The sequence below is a fragment of the Apus apus genome, chromosome 3, assembly GCF_020740795.1.
Source record: "Apus apus isolate bApuApu2 chromosome 3, bApuApu2.pri.cur, whole genome shotgun sequence".
NCBI lineage: Eukaryota > Metazoa > Chordata > Aves > Apodiformes > Apodidae > Apus > Apus apus.
Window position 1 is genome coordinate 100,144,460 of NC_067284.1, and position 22,691 is coordinate 100,167,150.

Here is a 22,691-nt window from a genome sequence, read left to right on the forward strand (position 1 = left end):
GTAAGCAATGCCTGGTCTTCTATACCCTGCTGAGGTCCTAGGACTTGCCCGGATCCACAGCAAGGCTGTGGGATTCTTGTTCTTGTAAGATTGGTTTGCTGACTAGTTTGTTAACTATGTGTGAACATAGTTCATTATTCTAACTTAATTATTTCTAAAAGAGTGTTGTTTACCTTGGGAGGTGACCTACTGAACGCTTACTGTGATGTTTTCCCTGGCTTTTGTTGATAGCTCCTTGCTTCCTGTGAATAGAGGGAGGAGCACTAATAGTAGAGTGCTCCCTCATTAAAGTGTGCCCTTAGAGCAAAACTCACCAAACCCACTAAGTAATTGAAAAAAAGGGAGATACATCTGTATTTTCTGTGCTACTTGCATATGCCATTGCCATACTCAACATCTCTGTCTGCAGTTTGGGAAGTCTAGCAGAAGGCTTGCTTCTCATCTGAGAAAACAAGACAGTTGCTCTTCCATTCTTACAATGTAAGACAGATGCACATTAGGTTTGTTGTTGTTTTTTTTTTTTCCAAGCTACACTCAATTTCTTTCCCTGTTCCCTATGGGTATCTGTTATCTTTGGGGTGAGACAAGTGCAAGTACAAGATGCAAAGCTTATTTTCAGTACCTGTGCAGTTTTCCTGTTCACCACCTTAGGGTGGTTCTTTGCTTTCAGATGTGATTCCCTTAACTGAGCAATACTGAAAGAAAAACAGTACAAATGTAATTAAATCACAATTTTTTAATAATATAATGATGGCATAATTTTGGTCAGTTGCTTTAAAAAGCTTTAATATGTTGCTTGCTAGAGGAGGAGCAGTTATAACAGCAGAACCTCATTATTTTTTTGGTTGCTGCTTTTAAAAACTGAAGACATGATCTCTCTGCCCTAATCTTGGTTCTTCTGGTAAAAAAAGCTTTTAGAAAGGCTCATTCCATTGTTTTTTTAAGACTTAATTACTGAAATATGATGAGTTATCAACTGTGAGTACTTGCTGGAACTGACTAACGCTTTTCCAAACAAAAATGCCATCAGAAAATGTACTTGAGAACTGAAAAGTTGAATGATGCAGAACTGACTTTATAGTGGGTAGCTTTAGTGATGTTGAACTGTAATTCTAATACAAAGTTTTTAGTGTGATAGATTAAATTCTTCATTTTTCCATTTGAAGTAAGTAAGATGGTTAATATTGTAATTAGAGTGCTTATAGAAACCCAAGCAATGATGCATGTTTAGAGCTGTCATGACATCTAACCTAAAATACTTCTTGCACAGACTGATCCCATTTACAAACTTCTTTAATTTCTGTTGTTTCTCTGTAGTATTTTTGAAGTCCATGTTCTTTGTGAAAAACTGCTTTTCTTCCATAATTTTTTAATACTGAGTTTGTGGCTGAAACAGCATGTTTTAAGGGTTAATAAATTACATTAAATTGCTAGACCAAACATGTAAGGGCAGAAGCCATTTGGACAGAGAAACCTTATTGTGGAGCCTCTAGTGACCCCAATACACACATACATCTCCTGCCCATGTGCTTACCTGCAAGTGGTCATGAAACTACATTAATTAAATGGGTTGTCTGTTTAGGAGAAATTCTTTATAGAACTTTTATGCAATTATGTTTATTTATGCGATGATATACATATCAGTAATACACATACTTCAATATTATTTTATTTCTTCCTTCTTATATATTGTGTAGGTCCCAATGTAATTGAAACTTCTGTAGCAAGAACTGGTGCCACTGTGCCTTTTTCTGTAGCTGAGTACTTTTGTGACTGCAACATACAGCTTAGCTTGGAAAAAATACCATGTGGTTTGTTGTAGTAGTTTTAGAGAACACATGCAGGGCTTCTCATATGGAGTTCTTGATTTAATTTACTTCCTGCTTAATCATGCCTAGACATACAATGGCAGAGAGGCCTAAGAAGAAACATTTAGGCCAAGTTTATTAATGATATTGAAATGTCTACGTGGTTTACCCTTCAGTTTAAATACCTAAAAAGTGGGATACTATCCACCTGCTTTGCAGGGAGGTATTTTGTACAGTCTTTTGAAATCCTATATTTACATCATTACTTATCAGTAATACACATACTTCAATATTATTTTATTTCTCCCTTCTTATATATTGTGTAGGTCCCAATGTAATTGAAACTTCTGTAGCAAGAACTGACTTGAATAACAGCCTAAAGGTAAGAGTTAATTAATTATCACTGGACTATGTGAATGGATTTATTTGATGTCAGTAATGTTAAACATTCCCCTCCTTCCCCCAAATTATTTTTGGTAGTTAGATTTTTACTGGAAAATTTCTTGGCCACATGGTGCTTTCCGGCTTGAAATTGAACATGCAGCATTGTACTACTACCAATGTATTACTTCATGAGTGGCCCAGCAGCAATTCCTAGTCTCTTACTTTTGTGAGCAGGTAAGATAGAGAACTCTGTGATGTTTCTGAACGGTAATTTCTGATAAAGTAACACCTGAGTGTTGACAGGATTCCCTAGTGAGTTCATGTTGGATATTCTTGCAGGGGGTCCAGAAACTGAAAACATGAACTGAAAACCAGTTCTCTCACTGGCCACTTAAGGATAGCCTTCTTGTGATGTTCCTTTTTATCAGCTGGGAAGGAATACTTTTTCTTGTTAATTGTTCACTGTCACATGACCAAGACATGGGATTTGGCTTCCTAACATGAACCTTCACATTCTTTTTCTTGAAGACTTTCATATTTTGGTTCTCAGTTCTTGTATTTTTATTTCCATCTAGATCTTTGTTGTCAGCCTTATATCTAAAGTAATTTTGGTGAAAATGCCAAAAAGGTTTTGGTTTAAGTAAATTTTCTTTAAATACTCTGGAACATTTCTTTTTTTGGTCTGTTAGTCATTTGTATGTTTGGATTGATACTGTATTATGAGTGTGTTGTTTTTTTTTTAAGGCATTTTCTAATATCAAATAAGAAAAGTCTTTCCTGCCTGTAGATTTTATCTGTCAATGATACCTTCTATGCATTGGAAATGAATGTAAGATTTTTAGAAGACCTAGTGGGCAAAGTTTTTGTTTCTGTAATTATAATTGAACACAAATCTGAAATGACTTTATATTTTCAAGCTAGGTCTCAGGGTTTTGTTTTTTATATCTGAACTTCTTTGTTTTATAGCTGCTGCTTTTATGTGCCTTAAGTAGTCATACCTTTCCTTACTTCAGTGTTGTGCAAAATACATGTGCTGTTAAAGCTCCTTCTCTGGAAGACTTACATTTGATCTGCTTATCATGCTATCCACAGAGTAGCACGTACTAAAGCTATTTCCAAAAATATTGTCACAAACATAATTAATATGCCTTTCATTGTTGTGACTACAGATAGAATGTAACAGAAAAATGGCTGCTGCTAACCTTGTGGGGTTTTTTACAGCTGAAGCCATTTAATCTAAGTTCACCACCACTCTCAACTTACAATCAGCAGCTGTGGCTGACCTGTGTGGTCGAGTTGGATCAGCATGATGGTGAGAATCTTAACCTAATTTTCAGGAAACTTCTATAGCAACCTGTATGTTGCATTGTTGATTTCATCTGTCACATACATGATCCTGTTGCTTTCTGGCTCTGGTTGGTGGGTTTTCCCTCAGATACAGTTTCTCCCCCTCTGCCCTCAGTAAAGACGTGGACAGCACTGATCTTGAGAACTGGAAGCAACAGGTATATGGGAGAAACTGCTTGTTATTTCTGTGAAAGCAGGAGTATCCAGAGAATCTGTGTCTCACAGAGTCCTTCATTTTGGCGTGGGGGGGGAATTAATATTTTAATAAAACTTCCCTGTAAATATATAAGAGGTACTATATTAGCTGTTCATCTGTCAAGATTCAGTACAGGGTGTTTGTGACTTACTGCCCAAGTATATTAATAAACAGTTTTGTGGTTTTCCATTCATATACTGGACCCATACTCCAGTAAAGTATAGCTGAATAACTCTGAGTATTATTTGGATAATATATATGTGTTGAACTATATTTGGAATTGCATTTGAGATTCCATTGCTGCCTGTAGCAATAGCTTGACTTTTTCTCTTTTCATTACAGTATCCCTCAAAAAGAATGTTACTATGACAGTCAAAGTACTTGGAGTGGTGAAGGATGGAAGCACCCCATATGTTAATAATCAGGTTCACAATCGGACAAGATTACTCAGTTGTGCACAAGTATGTCCCTGCTTAAACAAAACTCTGATGCAGTAGACATTCTTTGAATCTAGTTGTGTGCAGGTTGCATTAAATTGCAAATGAGAATAATATATCTATGTTAAGTGTGTCTCAGGCAAAACACAGGAGTGTAGTTTTATTTATAATTGCAACCTAGGTAATAATGCTGAGCAAGATACCTACTTATTAATCTTTTTCTGTTTACTTCTATGACTTGTGTCTGTTACCCTTTCAGGAACCCTCTTTCTTATTAAACTAGCTCTCTGCCATCAAAGCAGTGTGTCCTGGTTAGTCACCTAAACAGATAATGAAGAAAGGAATATTGTAGTAGAAGATAGGATATAGGGCTCCAGAAGAGAGAAAACTCCCCTCTGACACTCAGCTAAGAGTCTGGGTGAAATCAGCTGGCATCTGTGTTCTGAAACCAAATTTCTTGCCACCTGCCTATAAATGTTTAAGGTTTTGAGTTTCTAGTATAATTTCTCACTGAAATGTTTAAGCTGAGAGACATCCGAAACAGCTTCTCCAGATGCAAGTCCTTTAGGAAAGGCATACCTGAAGTTTTGACAGAGCTACTGAGATTCTTCCTGGTGCTGGTGCTGCAATCAGTTGCTTTCACCAGCTTAAGTGAAAATCCAGCCTTGTTTATTACTTCAACCTTTGATTCTCCTAACTGACCTTATCAGTTTCTTCTGCTTTGACTGATATCTGTGGGTCTTGTTTGAGTTTTATTCTGACGCATCTAGATTGGCAAGGCATATAATATCAATATCAATTAGAAACAAATTCTCCAACCTCTACTAACTGTGTATTCTGTAATAAATTGAAGGCTTTTACATACTATTCTTCACTGTATGTGTTCACAGAAATGCAGTGAAATCATTGTTGCTCACCTTGGCTACCTGAACTACACTCAGTACAACATATTTGTTAGCTTTGAAGATCGAAACAAGCTAACAGACATTCAGAATATTACTTTCACAGTAAGTATAAAATTTTCTACTAGCAAAAGAAATCTTTTTAATTACTGATGCTGCAGAAGTCTGCTTTTACTGTAATTAAAAAAGTTATCTCATTTTTGAAGATAAAGATGCATCATAATTAATTTTTCTATCACTACTAATGTCAGAATTACTACAACATTCACTGTTAATAAGGGTCTAGACCAATTTTTTTTACTCTATAAGGAAAGGTTTATCTTTCAGACCTGCTAATGCTGTTTTCTGGAACAGGTAAGTTTAGTCTAATTCCTGGGAAATATTTTTAGCAGAAGGCAAGGTAGACTAGTACATCCAGTTTTCTATGTTTGCTTGTAGGGATGTTGCCTCTCTAAAGTATGATCTTTTTCCACCTGTCCAGGCAGGAGGTGTATCTGAATTAGTATTTTTCCAGACTTGACAAAAGTTTGGGCTAGAGAGATTTAACAAACTCAAAGAAAAAATAAGATACATTTTTTTGGACTGTGCATATGAGGAAGAGAAAATGTTTATTCAGCTAAACTAAGCAGACTAATTAAATAATGCTTAGTGAAATAACTAGCTCAGTTCATCATTCTAAAGATTGCTTACAAAAGAGTTACATCATCAGTGTGTGCTGATTTGCTCCAGAAAAATTTAGAAACATTTGCATTGGGAGAAAATGGAACTAAACCAAATCTGTACTACAGGTTACTATGGTACGTTCTACCTCTATGCAGCATTTGTCAGAGCAGGTAGCAAGCAAAATCTTACTGTAAAGCATATACTGAATGTACCTCCTGAATATTAATATTTGTAATATTCTAGTGTATAAAGCACATAATTAAAAATAAGCTCTAAGAGAAAAAAAAAGCCAAACTCAGAAACTCTTGGCTTAGTTCCAGATTTCAAACAGGAAGAGCTACTGGAGCATTTATAATGTACAGTTTAGTATCTTGCTTTGTAGGCTGCCTTCAAGGCAGACTTGTGTGTACCAAAACCAAAAAAGCCAAAGCCTTGCTTTTCCCTGCAACAAAAATTGTCATTTTATTTCTTTATTACAACAGTTTATGGTGATCTCAGTTGAAATTATAGATAGCCTTTTGTATGATGGGATTCTTCACATAAAATTTTCATTCTCCATTTATGGTTTAAAATAACATGACAGAGTCTGACAGCTCTATTACACTGAAAGGTGTAAAGCTTCTTGCTTAGATGGGCAGAGCACATGTTATGCCAGGGATTTTACATTTCAAAAGTGACCTGAAATGAGAAGCATGCCAGGTATGAGATAAATTGTCAACAGAGCAGAGTTCATGCAAACTGACACATTGTAATTAATATTTGTGCCCTAATAATGAGAGGATTAGAAGGAGCCTTTCCTCCTTAACTTACAAAAAAGTTATTTATTTTTGGTTATCTCATTTATTCTTCCATTACTTGATTTTATTTTTTCACTTTTGAAGCAAGAGAATAAGCTTTAAGAAAACTAACCCATGACAGGAAGCATGACTGTACATTATCAGCCTCTTCATAATCAATTTATGAATCTGAACTTGGTAATAAAGAAGAACATACCGGATTTATGAAATTATATGTATTAAAACTTTGAAGGAAAGTACAATTGAAATACATGAAGACTATCCTTTGTGTTCTGAGAAGCACTTTAACATAAGACAGCACAGTGAGTATGCTACAAAGTGGCAGGGCAGAAGAGATGCAAGGATGTTAGGTTATCTTTTCTTCAGGTAGTCTTACGGGTATGAATTTGTCTTTCCATGGCAATGTGGTGGAATTTAGTTACGCCTATACATTTGAAAAGCCAGATAACTTTACAATATCTACAGAAAGTGCTTGTTATTGGTGTCCTGTGTACCCCATCAAAACATTGTTCATTGGGCTATTTTCCTTCTGTTTCCTTGTAGTGGAAGACCTACAATCCAGCTTTTTCACAAGTGGAAATATGGTTCCGATTTGTCTTTGTAGTTCTTACTTTTATGGTCACGGTAAGATTTTGTTTCAGTTTTTCTGGAGTATGTTATGTAGGCAGCTGATAACACTGCTCTGTGGTGCTGTGTTTAGTAACTTAATCCTGAGCAGTAGAGGTATCACTGAATGGGTGTAAAAAATGTTTCTAAAATACTGATGTAGTTGCTGCTTTTATGTTTTTACAAAGTAGTATTGAAGGGAAATTAAGAAAACAGGATGAGAAAACTTGTTCTTCCAAATGCTGTTTTTCAGTTGAACAGAAAGGAAATTATTATTAGATGCTGGGAAAAAATATTTTTTTGTAATGCAAGTAGGCTCAGACATTGCAGTAGGATGCCCAAAGTGTGGGCTTACCAGCTTGGAAAATAAGCAAAACTCAGTTGAGTGTGACTTTGATCTAACTTTAAAATCATTGCAGCCTTGGGTGTGAGGATGGACCAGGTGACCTGCAGACAACCTAAATTATACTATGATTTAGATTATTTTTCCCCTCCAACCTGTTTTGGCCCCTGGAAAAGCAGTGTTTGGAAAAAAAATGCCCACAACATAAAATGTTAAGTTGCAGAATTTTCAGTCAGGGCACTGCATTGAACAAAGGACAAGTAAGGACAAAGCACTGAACGCTTGCATAGTGTTATAGATGATGCAACTGAGCAGGTAACTGTGAATGTGATATGGAATCTGTTTTTTCAAAAGTTAGTTGAAGTGGAAGTTGTTGGTAGTGTGTGACCAGTTATTAGGCAACATTTTTTTCATACATTGTTGATTTGTGCAGCATAAGCTGTTTTCCTTCTCAGTTTGCTTGAGAGCTTAATAAATTTGCATTGGGGTAAGACAGCAAAAAAAAAAAGTACAGAGGAGGACAACAAAGCTAGTGAAGGGCCTAGAGAATAAATCTTACACTTGAAGGAGCTGGGAATGTTTAGTTTGAGGAAGAGGAGGCTGAGAGAAGACCTCATCAGTCTCTACAACTACCTGAAAGGTCATTGTAGAGAGGTTGGTTACCTCTTTTCACAGGTAATTAGCAACAGAAGAAGAGGGAACGGCTTCAAGCTGCAACAGGGGAGGTTTAGACTGGACATTAGGAAAAATTGTTTCACAGAAAGAGTGGTTAGACACTGGAATAGGCTGCCCAGGGAGGTGGTTGAGTCACCATCCCTGGATGTGTTTAAGGGTCGTTTGGATGTGGTGTTGGTGGATATGGTTTAGGGGAGAACTTTGTAGAGCAGGGATGATGGTTGGACTCGGTGATCCCAAGGGTCTTTTCCATCCTAAATAGTTCTATGATTCTATGAAGCAGAAGTAGAAGCTTGGAGATGTGGCTCCTGTTTTCTCAGTGGCAAAGACTTTGCAAAGTAGCCTTTGCAATGTGTTGTGTTATCTCTTTACTCTGGTAAAACCGTTAAGGCTGAATTACTTCCTTCAAATTTTTGTTGTTATTTTATAGTGTCTGTTTGCACATTCCCTGCGGAAATTCTCCATGAGAGACTGGGGTATTGAACAGAAATGGATGTCCACCCTCCTTCCCCTGCTGCTACTTTACAATGGTACTTGTATTGTGGAAATTTTAGAAAAGCTCCTTTTAAACAAAAAAATGAAGAAAAAAAAGAAGTGAAAGAGAAGGCAAAATTAAATATGACCTTGGACTTAAAAGAAGCTGTTTAAAAGGTTTTAGAAAACTAATTTTTTTTAAAAAAAAACACAACCCTTTTTAAGTGTATCAAATTCAAGAACATAAGGAGTAGGTGGATTTAATTTTTTCCAGATATGTGAATGTCAGCTCTATTTCTTTAAAGGTCTAATTAGAGTAAGTAACTGCAACCATACTGAACCTCTCAGCAACATACAAATAAATGCAATTGCTGTGTTTGTCTGCTGAGGCTTCTTCATTTTTCAGATACTCACACTTTTGTTAAAAATGGAGGCTACTTTTAGTTGAGTAAACCACAACATAATCTAGTGCTCTCTAGCAGTACCAAAAGAATATTCACCTTTCAGTCATTCTGTGATAATTTTTTAAATCATCACCAAGAACAGTGGTTTAGTAGAAAGTCTAATAAAACCTGAAATCTTCTAGAAATGCTGGTGACCATTTCAGATTATTTCTAAAGCACGGAGGATTGCTGCTGGAAACACCATTTTCTTTGCAAATTAAGATACAGCAAACTTCAATTTCATTTACTGATGTAATTTGAAAAATCTAGGGCTTTTCGTTCCTCTGAAATACATTCTGCTTTACTTTTCATTATGGAAAAGATTGTGCTTTTTCCCCTCAGTTTAACCTTTTTTTTCTTACTTTGTTGTAGATCCATTTTTCCCCCTTTCTTTTCTGGTGAATAGCTGGTTTCCTGGAATGCTGGATGATCTATTCCAGTCTCTGTTTCTGTGTGCACTCTTGTTGTTCTGGCTTTGTGTCTACCATGGTATAAGAGTACAGGTGAGGGTGCAACATTATCTACTACTTACTGAGAAGAGAGTACTTGTTTTTCCAGTACTCTCAAAAGGTGACAAAAATTAAACCAAATTTTTACAAAAGATATACTCACAGAACCATAGAATAGTTTGAGTTGGAAGGGACCTTAAAGATCCTCTAGTTTCACCCCCCCTGCATGGGCAGGGACACCTCCCACTAGATCAGGTTGCTCAAGGCCCCATCTCATCTGGTCTTGAGCACTTCCAGGGTTGGAGCATCCACAACTTCTCTGGGCAACCTGTTCCAGTATCTCACCACCCTCACAATAAAGAATTTCTTCCTAATGTCTAGTTTAAATCTCCCTTCTTCCAGTTTTGATCCATTATCCTTGTCCTCTCACTGCCCTCATAAAAAGCCCCTCCCCAGTTTTCCTGTAGCCCCTTCGAGTACTGGAAGGCTGTTATAAGGTCTCCTCGGAGCCTTCTCTTCTCTAGGCTGAACAGCCCCAGTTCTCTCAGCCTGTCCTTGTAGGAGAGGTGCTCCAGCCCTCTGATCGTCTTTGTGGCCCTTCTCTGGACCCTCTCCAGGAACTCCCATGTCCTTCCACTCTATTGCAAGACAATCTTCAGAATTATGTCATTATACTTTGTTCTTGCTTGTATATAGTGGTTTTTGTATATAGTGGTTGATTATTTTTTAACCACTTTGAACTACTGCATAAGGTAAATATGAATTATGGAGCATATTCCACTATTTGCAATATCGGTGAAATATGTGGGACCTTACAAACAGGATGCTCCAAACCTACTGCATCTTATTGACACAAATGATACAATTTTATGTCTCCTGTAATCACCTGTGCAAGTTAAAAATACAGAAGGCAAGCCTTTTAATCTAGATCATGTTGAATGAATCAAAGAATGTTAGTTGTTTTACTCTATCAAGAATTAAAGAAATCTCAAATGTGTTCTCTCCTTTACCACACTATTACTTTCTCAACAGGGGGAAAGGAAGTGCTTAACTTTCTATCTGCCCAAATTCTTTATTGTTGGACTATTGTGGCTGGCCTCTGTTACACTGGGAATATGGCAAACGTAAGTACTTTAAAATTTAGAGCAAAAGTAGCAAGCCAAGAGTGTTCAAGAATTTGAAGTTTGTCTATCATTAGTGGTATCTACCTACTACTTAATGCTCTAATTGTGATACAGGTATGGAGTTCAAAATCTTACGTCTTTCTGTTTTGCAAATTGTGACTGATTTGAAAACAGAATTCCCCACGGATGATCTCAGTAGTACCTAATTTTATAAATCAGAGTGAAATCTAGAAATCATTCCTTTGTCAATATGTTATGGCTCCCTACAATGCTCCATCTGGCACTGTATCTTAATTAGCTCTTAATTAGTTTCTTAGCTCTTAATTAGTTTCTCTGTAGTTAACTATTACACAGCTTGACCAAGCTTTCTCAGCTATTAAACCTGCGTGATTGGTATTGACACTGCTTAGTCAAGCTCTCCTTCTCTCCTCAAAACTCAGTTCTTTTGCTTGGTTTAGTTTGGGGTGTTTTTTGTTGTTTGTTTTGTTCTTTCCAAGGTGTTGTGTTAATGTAAAAGTGTCATCATTCCCCACACAGAAAATTTTCTGAGTTTTGGTACATTTGTAGTTTCTAAACCATTTTAGTCTCAAGTGCTTGCCTCTTACTTTATTTCTCAGAAGGAAGATACCTTCTAACCTTCTCCATGCCGTTGTATGTTGCTGAAAGCAGCGCAGTGGCGGGAAGTGCTCGTGCTGAAGTCCTATTTGCAGAGTTGCTATGCGGGAAGGGTTTATGCCACAGTTACTTCTTAAGTATAATTCTTATCAACAAGGATATCATTTAAACACTGAATCCTGAAGGCTTGTAGGAACTTACAAGATTAGACATCTTTCTAAAAAATAGGTGGGGAGATTAGACGTTAAATCTGAACTTAAATCCTCCATATTCTTTCAAAATTGGTTTTGGGAAGGAGGATGTCATGTACTGGAAGTCCTCATGACCCCTCTTGAATCAATGGCATTGCATAAATTTATACAGCCAAAACCTTTAGTTAAAAGCCCTGTGTAGCAAGTTTGAACATTTTCTTTTCTTAGTGGGTTTCTTGGTCAGTATGGGTATTTTGACCTTGCCTTGTGTATTGGTGTACCATTACAAAAACTCAATTTACTCATTTTGAATCTTCTCTAGTGTTAATGAAGTACATGATCCTACATATCAATACAGGGTTGACACAGGCAATTTCCAGGTAAGTCAGAAATGTTTTCTTATCATAGAATGGTTTGGGTTGGAAAGGACCTGAAAGATCATCTAGTTCCAACTGCCCTGCATGGGCAGAGACACCTCCCAATAGATTAGGTTGCTCAGAGCCCCATCCAACCCGGCCTTGAACACTTGCAGGGATGAGGCATCCAGAGCTTCCCTGAGCAGCCTGTTCTTGCTGTTAAATTGTCAGGTGGAGTTAGGCAATACAAGTAGGTTTGTTCTTACATTAAAATCTATAACACAATTTAGAAAATAGCAAATGCTGGTCGGATGGTCTTATTCTGTCTAGGATACTTTTAATTTTGCTTTAGATCATGCATAAGCCATATTGAGTTCCATCCCAACAAGAAGAATAAATTGTCTGGCAAATCTGAAGACGCCAACACCACAATTTTAGTAACAGACTTGTGACTGTTGGGATTGAAGAAAAAAAAATAAAATTAAGCCTCTTACTAAATCAGTTTTGTACATTTTTACTCCTGTCAAGATCCTCTGTCCTAGTCAATTTAAGAATTTCTTGTTGTAAAGGAAGAACTGATTTACACAGGTCCTTTTATTCTCAGGAGCTGTTTTTCTAGAAAATCAATGAGATTCAGCTCACTGTGAACTTAATGAACAAAATTATTACTTCCATTAAGGATCCTCTCTTTGAATGTCCTGAAAACCTACCCTGATGTATTGAATTCCCTGAAAACCTACCTTGATGTATAGCCGTCCATGATTTGTACTTCCTTTCATGTGCCTACTTTTCCTGAATAAATGGACTGTTCTATGTTGTGCTTTGGGAAACAATGATTTCCATTGAGGGAAGAAGGAATAGATCAAATCTCTTTAAATAATAAAAACTAACACTCTTCTTGTAGGGAATGAAAATCTTCTTCCTTGTGGTGGCAACAACATACATTCTCTACCTTTTGTTCCTGATAGTGAGGGCATGCTCAGAACTTCGTAACATGCCTTATGTTGGTAAGGAGTATTTATTTTGACTCCTCCCCAGACAGACTTGCTTCCCCTAGATGTAGATGTAAATTTGCTAATAACTTTTCTCAATCTTTTTCAGATCTCAGGTTAAAATTCTTGACTGCGTTAACATTTGTAGTGCTTGTCATTAGGTAAGAGTTTTCAAAGTATTTCTCAGTACTGAAACTTTTATAACCTTTTATTCAGGGCTTTGAATACCATTGGGTGATAATAAAACTGTCAGTGAAACGGAGGAATGTCTTTTTATATTATTATTATGGCAAGCATTTCTGAATTTTTTAATGTTTCTTGAGGTTTTTAGAGCTAACTTTATATTATTTCCATTACCACAGCAATACAGTGAAGATTTAGAGGCTCACTTAGCAGAGATGTTTTCTGTACTGCTGAGTGGTCTGTAGTGCATTGCTCACTTCTTTTCGAGTTGTGTGAGCTTCACTTAGTCAACGCAGAAGTTAAGAATTAATTTATTAGATTATTGTTAATATCTGTCTCCCCCACTCCAAGCAGTTACTTTGAATTACTGTTGACTCCTGGGTTGTCTGTAGTGGATGAAATCTTGAGAGAGGTAGAACACGGGGGCTGTTTTTTGCTTTACTCAGTTGACTGCTGACTTTTAGTCACAAAAGATTAATTCTTAAGTTAGAACTATGAAAGCAAATGAGTCTTAAAATGTATGGTCAGCATATTAACATATTTATTTTCTCATACACTCTTCTATCAAGCTACCATTTCAAATTTGTGGCTTAAAGACACAATACACTTACATGCTTTAACCTTTTTCCGCAGCATTGTTATACTCTACCTGCGCTTTGGAGCACAAGTTCTACAGGACAACTTTGTTGCTGAGCTGTCGACTCATTATCAGAATTATATCCTTGTGTTGTGATACTGCTTAATTAGGAATGTTAATCTGTTTTCATGCAGAAGGTACTTAAACATTTTGTACTGAGGGACATGGTTTAGTGGTGGACTTGGCAGTGCTAAGTTAATGGTTGGGCTTCATGTTCTTAACGGTCTTTTCCAACCAAAACAATTCTACGATTTTATGGTTCTGTGACTGAGACCTTTGACTTCTAGGTGGGCTTTTGAAGTTCAGTCCAGTTTGATAAAGGTTTCATGTCAGCATTTTGCAGTGGCTGTTTGTAAAGATGAGCTGAAACAGTTTCAGTCTAATTTTTTTGCATCACATAAATCACAACTGCATTTGGTGAAGGCCTATGTATGCGTTCATTCAAGTAATTTTAACAAGTTATTGTGACAAGTTTGGCTGTATTTGCTGCTTGAATTTAGATTGCTGTATACCTATCAGTTGGCATAGAGTGTACCAAAATATATGAGAAATTAATAGCTTAGAAGTCACTGAAAATGCATTGGTGTATTGGTCTAAGTCTGCATGTGGAAGAGGTCATAGCAGAGAATTTAAGTGACTTGACAGAGAGTATTTCTGATGTCTGTTGGCAACAGGACACAAACTGTATTTCTGGACCTGAACCATGAGATTCTCGTTCATTCTGCTTTCTGAAAGTGCATATGTGACTACAACTGCTCCAGTGACTGATGAGATTCTGTATGTTTTGGGAGCTAGTAGAAAACAGTAGGTAAAGCCTTTAATATCGTCCCAAAATGATGGCAAGAAGCCATCCTCAGCGTTCTGTCTCCAGTCAGTCCTTTTTCCTTCCTTCTCAATCACTGTGCCAAGCGGTAACTTTTTTAAAAATACACAAAACCAACACAAACCCACCTGAACACCTCCCTTACCTTTCTTTTAGCACTACTATTCAATTTACCATGCACTCCACCACTCAAGAGGAGACCTTATGTCAGCAAATGTTACTTGTGTTAAAGCTTTGTCTGTGATGGGAGCTTTAATTCAAAATACCTCAAGCATGTTAGTTGTCATACATTTAAATCATGTTGTTTGGTTTAGCCATTCATGCTCTCCAACTTCAGTGAGGTAAACATTCTTTCAATTGAAACAGGTTGTGTATGGTTTGGGTCCTGTTTCCAAAGTTAGTATTTATGGAGCTACACTGAGCAATATCCTTGACTCTTAATACCAGCAGAATTCTTATCATTTTATGGTTTATTGAACTTTTATCTCTACACATTAGCCTTCGTGTATTCCCCTTCAAAGAATGCACTATATGGTAAGTGTAAGCAATTATCTGGCAAACTTACAGAACAAGAGCTGGCATATTAGCAGATACTGTCTAACATCATTACGTTTTGGCTGTCTTGTTACTATTTCAATTTGCTTTGAGTTAACATAAGCTGAAGCTGCACTGGTTCTAAGCAAATTATTACTGGAAATATGAAGGCACACATAACATGGATACAACTGGTTAGCTAGACTTGAGTTCTTCGGCTCTTAGATCAAGCCTGTAGCCAATGTGATGTTTGCATGTCATGCACTAACTTTTGCTCTGACTCAAGACAATCCTTAAGGAGCAACAATACTTGATTTGTACTTTATTCTAACAATGAGGTTAATATATTGGCATGATGGCAAACAGGAAAAATAGGAGTGAAGCTGCTTTCTAACACGGGGGAATTTTGGGGAACTTGCTATGGGGAGAGGGCTGCATGGAGCCCATGTAGAGTGAGATAAAGGACTGAATCAGTGGCACTTCTGTTTTAGCATTCCTATGTAGAGGGTGTAATCTGACTCACATGATGATGATAAAGCATTACCACTCTCTTAACAGAGAAAGATTGTGTAAAATAAATATTTATACTGAGTGCCTTTTCCACTTCAAGCATTACTTTTAAAATGCAGAACCATAAAACAGCCCAGGTTGGAAGGGACATGGAAACATCATCTGGTCCAACCTTTAATCAGAAAGGGAGCCTGGCACCCTTTCCAACCACATCTTGCATGCTGAGAGGTGTGCAGGGGGAAGGCACTAAATAGTGGAGCTGGTCCTTTCTCTAGAGTTGAAATGGATGGAACTGTTACAGAAAAATGCTCTATTTCCATCAAACAAGACAAATGGCTGGATGAGGATCAAGTTAAAAATGTGCTGTTTGTTTGCAAGAAGTATTAGTTTATAGAAGGAAGTAAATATATGTCAGGAAAAAAAAAGATGTTTATGGCAAATTGCTGGATTGAATTTTACTTGTATATAATTAAGAACTGTGGCTAAGTAGCACAGATTATTCAAGAAGTGAAGGCCTTAAATAAGGTAGAGGGAATTGTCATAAACAGGCAATGGAAAGTATCTGTTTCCTTTCATGGCACCATGAAGGTACAAGGCTTTCCCTCACCTATTACAAAGATGTAAACTGGCTAATCATTGACTTGCATACAGGGATTACAGCTTTAGTCTACTATATTTGTAGCTTAGAAATAACCGAGAAGTTAATGAACTTTTGAATAATGATTAATGAAATATGGCTTAATTACTTCTATGTGCAGGTTGAAATAATGTTACAGAGGAAACTGCACAAGGGGAGAAATCTGCTTATGTAATGTGGAGAGTATCTATCTAAAAATAAGATGAGATAATTATGTTATCTCCTTAACTCTTAAGAATGCCATGATGTTATAGCTGAATGGTGAAGAATTTAAAAGAGGGAATTCCTGTTTGGATATGATTTTTTTAAATGGTAATCACTATCGTCTTGGAAGTTGTTGAGTCTGTTGCTTCAGTGTTGGATTAGAAATACAGCCACATTTCTGTATTTAATGTGCTAAATTAATCCTTACTTGTATTTTCCAGAATCACAGTTGAAAGACAATCCTGCTTTTTCTATGCTGAATGATTCAGATGATGATGTGATTTATGGGTAAGATTATAAAATAGCAATGGAGAGTTACTTTTGGTGTGTCATTTTTTGCTAATGTTCTTTTCCATACTCATTAAGTGAAGGCTTTGTAGGATTTTAGTGGAAGTATTCAGCCTAACACAAGCACAGCCTTATTCTGAAACAGAAGCAATGTGAATGCATGTTATTTTATTTTTCTTTTCGTTTTGGTTTCTAAAAGGGATTGTCATGGCACTGATACAAACAGGTAAGAAAGGATTAGGATGCTGGTAGGTCATGGAGTGAAGGCAGCAAGAGACATGAAAGGAAAGGACTTCCTACTAAACTGGGAAGGATTGCAGGAGTCAGGGGAGTTAGCAAAGAGGCAGCTCGTACATAAATGCCACAGAGAAGGATAATGGCTCTTCTTAAGTGTCCATCACTTACTGAAATAGGAATAATCAAATACAGCAAAACCTCCTGAATTTGTGTGAGTTATGTAATATGAGAATTACAGCAGCACTTAAACCCCATGCAGGTCAGGTGTCTCTGTGCTAGGCACTGAGCAAACTCATTATCTGCCCTTGATGTTTTCACATCCTACCAAGGACACTGGAGTGGCTACAACAGTAAGGAACCTGAACAAGTTTGTGCTAGACTAGCTATCTGCATTGTCTGAGATAGCTTGCCTTTGTTTAGCTAGATGAGTAGTGGTAGTACCAACTTGCTTCTGTACTAATCCTTGTGAAAGGTGTCTTGTAGTTACTGGAGTAACTTCTATCATGCATCATCCTCTGGAAAGAAGTTATATATATATTGTTTGTATCTCCAACAAGGAAGGGAAACATACCACCTTCTTACCCAAATTACAGTTTGATGCCTCGATGTAGTTTAGAACTTTTCTGTTTATTTTGAACTTCCTATCTGAACACTGTGTTCAGAATTTTTAAGAAGTATCTGTTTCACAGGAGTGACTATGAAGAAATGCCTCTTCAGAATGGCCAAACTATTCGAGCCAAGTATAAAGAGGAATCGGACAGTGATTGACTTTGATGTAGACAGACTCGTTCAGCTGGAATTAAACCAATTTTGAAGTTTTCCTACATGGACAACTTCCTTGGCTTCCTTATAGTCTGCTGTCATCTGAACACCGACTCCCAGGAAAGACATCCTACTTCTGTTCTGTTTACAAAGCTAAAACTGAAAAATAGAATGCTTGAAAAGCTTGCAGTGAGATCTTCAGAAACCAATATGTTTACCAGTCTTATAAAATGCCTGATAGCACGATGTCTGTGGATGAAAATCTTTAAGTCTTATTTCCACTTGAAAGTGTCACTGATTATATACTGATTTGAAGATTGCTTCCTTGATCCTTGTTTGTTTTGGTTTTGGTTGTTTTTTTTTGTTTTTTTTGTTTTTTTTGAGGATTATGTACAGCACACTGGCATTCCTCTGTTCCATTTGTGTTGACTCCTTTGTATGTTGTCTACTGCTGTACAAAGTGCCCCATTTCCCTTTCAATTTCCGACCTTAGTCTTTTGAGCTGGAGGCAGGGAATGAAGTGGTTTAGAGTTTTCTTTTTTTTTTAATGCAAGAAAACAAGCTTGCCATTCTTCATATGAAGAAGTGATACAGACTTAAGACCATTTTTAATATTAATTTAAATGAGTTTACCAGATTTGTAGATGTGCTAATAGTCAAGATCTAGTGAGCCAAAATAGCTTCAGTGCAGCAAAATTATTTGTATGATATGTTTCTCATAACCTGCTTTACTAACAGAAGTGTTTGGTTTGTTTTGTTATTTTAAACAGCCCTTTCAAATGGTAAGGTTTAGGCAGCAACAACTCTGAGAAGGAAGCAAGTACTCTTCTTTTTGGGGTTTTTGTATGCTGGAGGAGATTGTTACACTTACAGAGAATACAGTATGAAAGTTTTATAGAGAATTTCAAATTTCCAAGCATTTCATTTTTAGAGGCTTTTTCTACATCAGAATTTTTCCTTAAATTTTATTAATAGATAGTTAGTCTACATCCTAGAAATGACCATGGTTGCTCATGCATTGAATGTGCATGAGAGCAAGCCTTTGAGCATGTTCTGTGCATAGTTCAGCTTCTCTCATACCACTGTCACCACCTCTACTGATCAAAACTTTTACTAGTGCAGTTTGTGATTATCTGTATTCCAGTCTCTGCCGGAACAGAGTTATATGGGAATGAAGTAGTCCTACTACAATGCTGCTGCTTCTGTATTTAAAAGTTGTTTTTCTTCTACACCATTGTTCAGTTCTTTATTTAAGTGAAAGCTGTTTTTCTCTAACTACTTTCCCTTCAAGGTACTTGACCTGTCTTAAAGTATCTTTTTTGTTTTTCATGGATTTGTAACTGTGATTTGCTCCTGTAAAATTTCTCCCCTGCTGCTGTAGAAAAGACTTTCAAAAGCACTGTTAGTGTATTAGACAGAAAATGGTGCTGACTTATACTAGGGAATTGTGCTTAGCATTTAACTACTTTGACAGAGTGAAATTAAGTCCTACGAGACTTACTGAGTCATACTGGGGAAAACATAGATGTCTTCTGCTTTGGTGCAGCAACCTTTCCTGTTGCAGTTATTGCCTAGTGGCCATTCCAGGTCACGAAGGGGAGATGTCACAAGACAGCAGTTAGCTTAGAGAGGACCAAGGAAACTGCTTCATGTGGTTGGTTGCATCTTGCTGTCAGATTAGTTCAGATTAAACCAGTGCTCTGCTAAATACAAGTCAGCTAAGATAGCCTGAGTGTGCAAGAGAGAAAACTTGTCTCAAGTTATGTTGAGCTGGGAATTTCTTGAGGGTATTTGAAATTTAAACCTTTCTGTGCCAGGGATCATTTATTTGTTAAAAGCCAAAGTACTATTGTATGGCTAAAGCAAGGAAACTGCTGTGGAGGAGGGGAAGGTTTCTTCCTTTCGTTTCTTAATTAACTTGTGTTAGTTTAGAAGAACATACAGGAAAGCATCAAAGATTTCAAGTTAGTGGTGGTTTGTTGGGGTGTTTTTTTGTTTGTTTTTTTTTTTTTTTTTTTTTTTTTTTTTTTGTTTGTTTGGTTTTGGTTTTGTTTTGTTTTTTTCCAGTGAACTGTAGTGAGCTGTACCTTCAGCACTTCCTTGTAGACTTTTTTTTTAACAAGTGTGGAAGATGATCTCTGTATCCCAAAAGAGCAGAGTCATTTGTACCATTCCACAATTGACTTTCTTGCTGCTCACAGCTGAACTTGCAAAGTCAGACTTGGGAACCAAGTAGGCATCTGTTGTGTACCATAAATCCTTTTGACTTCTACTGGAGTAACAGTGGGTACAGAAATTAGGGCTTTAAAAAAATTGGTATTTGCATGATCCTTATCTATTCAGATCTTTTGGGCTCTGATACTGTTGCATTCTGTTCTAAATTGTTCTGAAAACATCAGTGCTTTATTTGACTAATTTGCAAAGTATAGTAATGTTTCTTGTCACAGTCTGAGCTGGTTGTTACAGTTAACCCTCAAATACAGTGTCATGCTTTGGGATGTAATTAACTAAAGAAAACATTGGTTATTTAACCTTCAATTATTATTTTCTCCTAAACTGTTCTAAGCCCATTTCCCTTGCCATTTTGTTTGCATAAACTTTTCTACATCACTACATTCCAAGTGGAAACAAGAAAGCCAAGAATGAGAAACATGTACTTAATATAAAAGTATCTCACTACAAAAATAGTGAACAAATAGTTTCCATGGTAATTTTTAGTTTATATTTAAGCAGTGTTTGCCAGTCAAAATAGTTTTGTATTTCAGAAGTGCCAGAGTGTAAAGGTAAGCTTGGTTGAAGCACTGTCACATCAAATTTAATATACAGGAAGAAGGCAAAAGCAGTGAAACAGATGAGGAAATAGTTATGCTAGGCAGAAATCTCAATGTCACTGTTATTGCCACAAGTGAAAAGTAGAGACAGTATTTGAGGAATATTACAATCTGGATTGGGATTAGGTAGTATAAATTCACCTCTGAGTCAAGTATTGTAACCTAAGGGTGAAACAATCTGGATAAGAAACTAGCCTGGCTTTCCTTTCATTACTGCAAAAGTAATTAATTATTTTCATCACTAGTGGAGCTGTATGAAATGAGAAAAGTATGCAGAGTTCCTGCTCTACATAACTGCAAGACTTCCATGTACACAATGATCAAGAGGGTCTTTTAAGAAATCAGTAATCACTGGGTGTGAGCCATTCATGGCAACCATTTTTTTTAGTAAATTGGTTGGAAACCTTCCTAGGACTGGCAACAGGAAGGATAAGACTCAACACTCGGAAGGAACAGCCAGTGCAACAGACCAGTGGAACTGATACTGAGGAAAAGTGGAAGGATGGTTCCAGCTAGAAAAGACTGATCTGTTGTCTTTCTTTGAGCCAAAAGACAACTTTGTATCCAGTCAACTAATTTTTACCCCGTTTCCTTTTGCTTATGCCAGTAATAACCTTTGCATTACTGTAAAACTTTTTTTTTTAGAAGTTTGTAAATATGTAAAATGAAAATATGGAAAAATTGTGTACCAAAATGGTATAAAAACGTGTAAGATAAATGCTCTGTTTAATGAGAAGCTGTAATTAAATGCTGCTTTGAGGAAGTGTGCATGAGGATGTGTTAAATATTCTGTGTTTAGAAGTTGTGTTAATTGACAGCAAATTATCCATTTATATCAGAAAACTAAATGCTAATATGGAATATGAAGGAAAAAATATTTTACTTAAAGCAAAAGTTGAATATTGAGTTCCTTGGAAGACTTCATGTGCATAATCATTGTTAAATATGTTCATAATAAAATTTTATATATTTATATTGTATCTTGGTTTTATTTTCCTTCTAGTGAATAACTAACTTTACGACTTTTATATTACACATCTTTTCAGTAGATGTGTATTTTCTTATGCATATTTAAACTTGGTAAGGATAGTATCTAGGAGCCTGTGTCAGCATGGATTAACCTTTTTGTGTTGGTTTTTTTTTTCCATTACCCTGCCTGGTCTTGAAGGAGGAAGAACAGGTTGCTAATTTTCCTAAGAACTACACCAGCCAGTTTACAAAGGGGAATTGGCATTCCCAAATGGCTTCACAGTGGCTTTGCAAAGCCTGCTGTGCTCGTGCTGGCAGTAAAACATTCACCCTGGGGTCAGTGCCAGCTGCCTTCCTGCCAGCCACACCTGCCTCAGGTTTGTTGCTGTCAGGTGACTCTGCCAGGGGGGCTCTAAGTTCCCCTGCAGTGATGCAGCCTCTCAGCACACCCAGCAAGGGCTGCCCCACCATCAACCCCCTGGCCTCAATTGAAAAGAGTTTTAGAGACAGTGAAGATGCTGATGATCTTCAAGATCTTTTCCAACCTAAATGATTCTATGCTTTTATGATCTTCAAGCTTCTATGATCTTTCAAGAATCTCCTCACAGCTGGTAGGCTGCAAAAATTATCAGCCTGTCACCCTCCAATTGGAGCGATGCCCTTCCCTGTTCAGATTTGAGGAGAGACTGAAATCTCATTGTGTGCTGAACAAATTGGCTGTAAATATCTCCACACAAATGGCTACTCAACTTACTCCTGCTTTAGCATCAGACATGCCAGGGCTTCCTTACCAGCAGCAGTCAATTCTGAAGCAATTTCCTTTAGGTTTCAGTTAAATGTGGCAGACAGGACAGACTCACCTGTGACAGTCACAGTAATTTATGACCTTCCTCCCCCCCTCTCCACTTTCCACTCCTCCCATCCAGATCAGGGCTGATATGCCTCTGATTGAAACAGAGACTGAGTTTATAATTACCTTCCTGACAACTCCAGCTCACAGATTGTGGGTTTATTAGTTGTTGTTGTGTTGTTTTTTTACAGCAAATTAATTAAGGACCTTGCAAGCATATCACTCTAATGCTTTACTTCAGCACTGAGGTGAGCTGGCCAGCAGTCTTTGAAAAAGGTGGTAAAAGGTAAGGTGTTAGAAGATTATTAAGATTTTAAAAAAATCAGTAAGTGTACAACATCAAGACTATAATACACCTCTGTAGTATTTTACAGAAAAGCCCTATCTTAATTCAGTTTGGAGGGGGGGGGGAAGACGGGACACA

General features: G+C 37.0%; 1 protein-coding gene across 2 annotated transcripts in view; it reads left to right on the plus strand.

Moving 5' to 3' along the window:
* The window catches only part of TMEM181 (transmembrane protein 181), a 31,819-nt gene extending 12,973 nt beyond the window's left edge, over positions 1-18,846 (plus strand). For both annotated transcript variants that reach the window (XM_051614865.1, XM_051614866.1), the window contains exons 3-17: positions 2,135-2,190; positions 3,414-3,504; positions 4,078-4,196; positions 5,063-5,179; positions 7,078-7,158; positions 8,589-8,688; positions 9,448-9,578; positions 10,557-10,648; positions 11,777-11,834; positions 12,715-12,817; positions 12,912-12,963; positions 13,619-13,701; positions 14,890-14,979; positions 16,552-16,618; positions 17,545-18,846. In XM_051614865.1, coding sequence (XP_051470825.1) covers positions 2,135-2,190; positions 3,414-3,504; positions 4,078-4,196; positions 5,063-5,179; positions 7,078-7,158; positions 8,589-8,688; positions 9,448-9,578; positions 10,557-10,648; positions 11,777-11,834; positions 12,715-12,817; positions 12,912-12,963; positions 13,619-13,701; positions 14,890-14,979; positions 16,552-16,618; positions 17,545-17,623 — 1,319 coding nt within the window. In that variant the 3' untranslated portion in view covers positions 17,624-18,846. The remainder of the gene's footprint in view (positions 1-2,134; positions 2,191-3,413; positions 3,505-4,077; positions 4,197-5,062; positions 5,180-7,077; positions 7,159-8,588; positions 8,689-9,447; positions 9,579-10,556; positions 10,649-11,776; positions 11,835-12,714; positions 12,818-12,911; positions 12,964-13,618; positions 13,702-14,889; positions 14,980-16,551; positions 16,619-17,544) is intronic.
* The last annotated feature ends 3,845 nt before the right edge of the window (positions 18,847-22,691 follow it).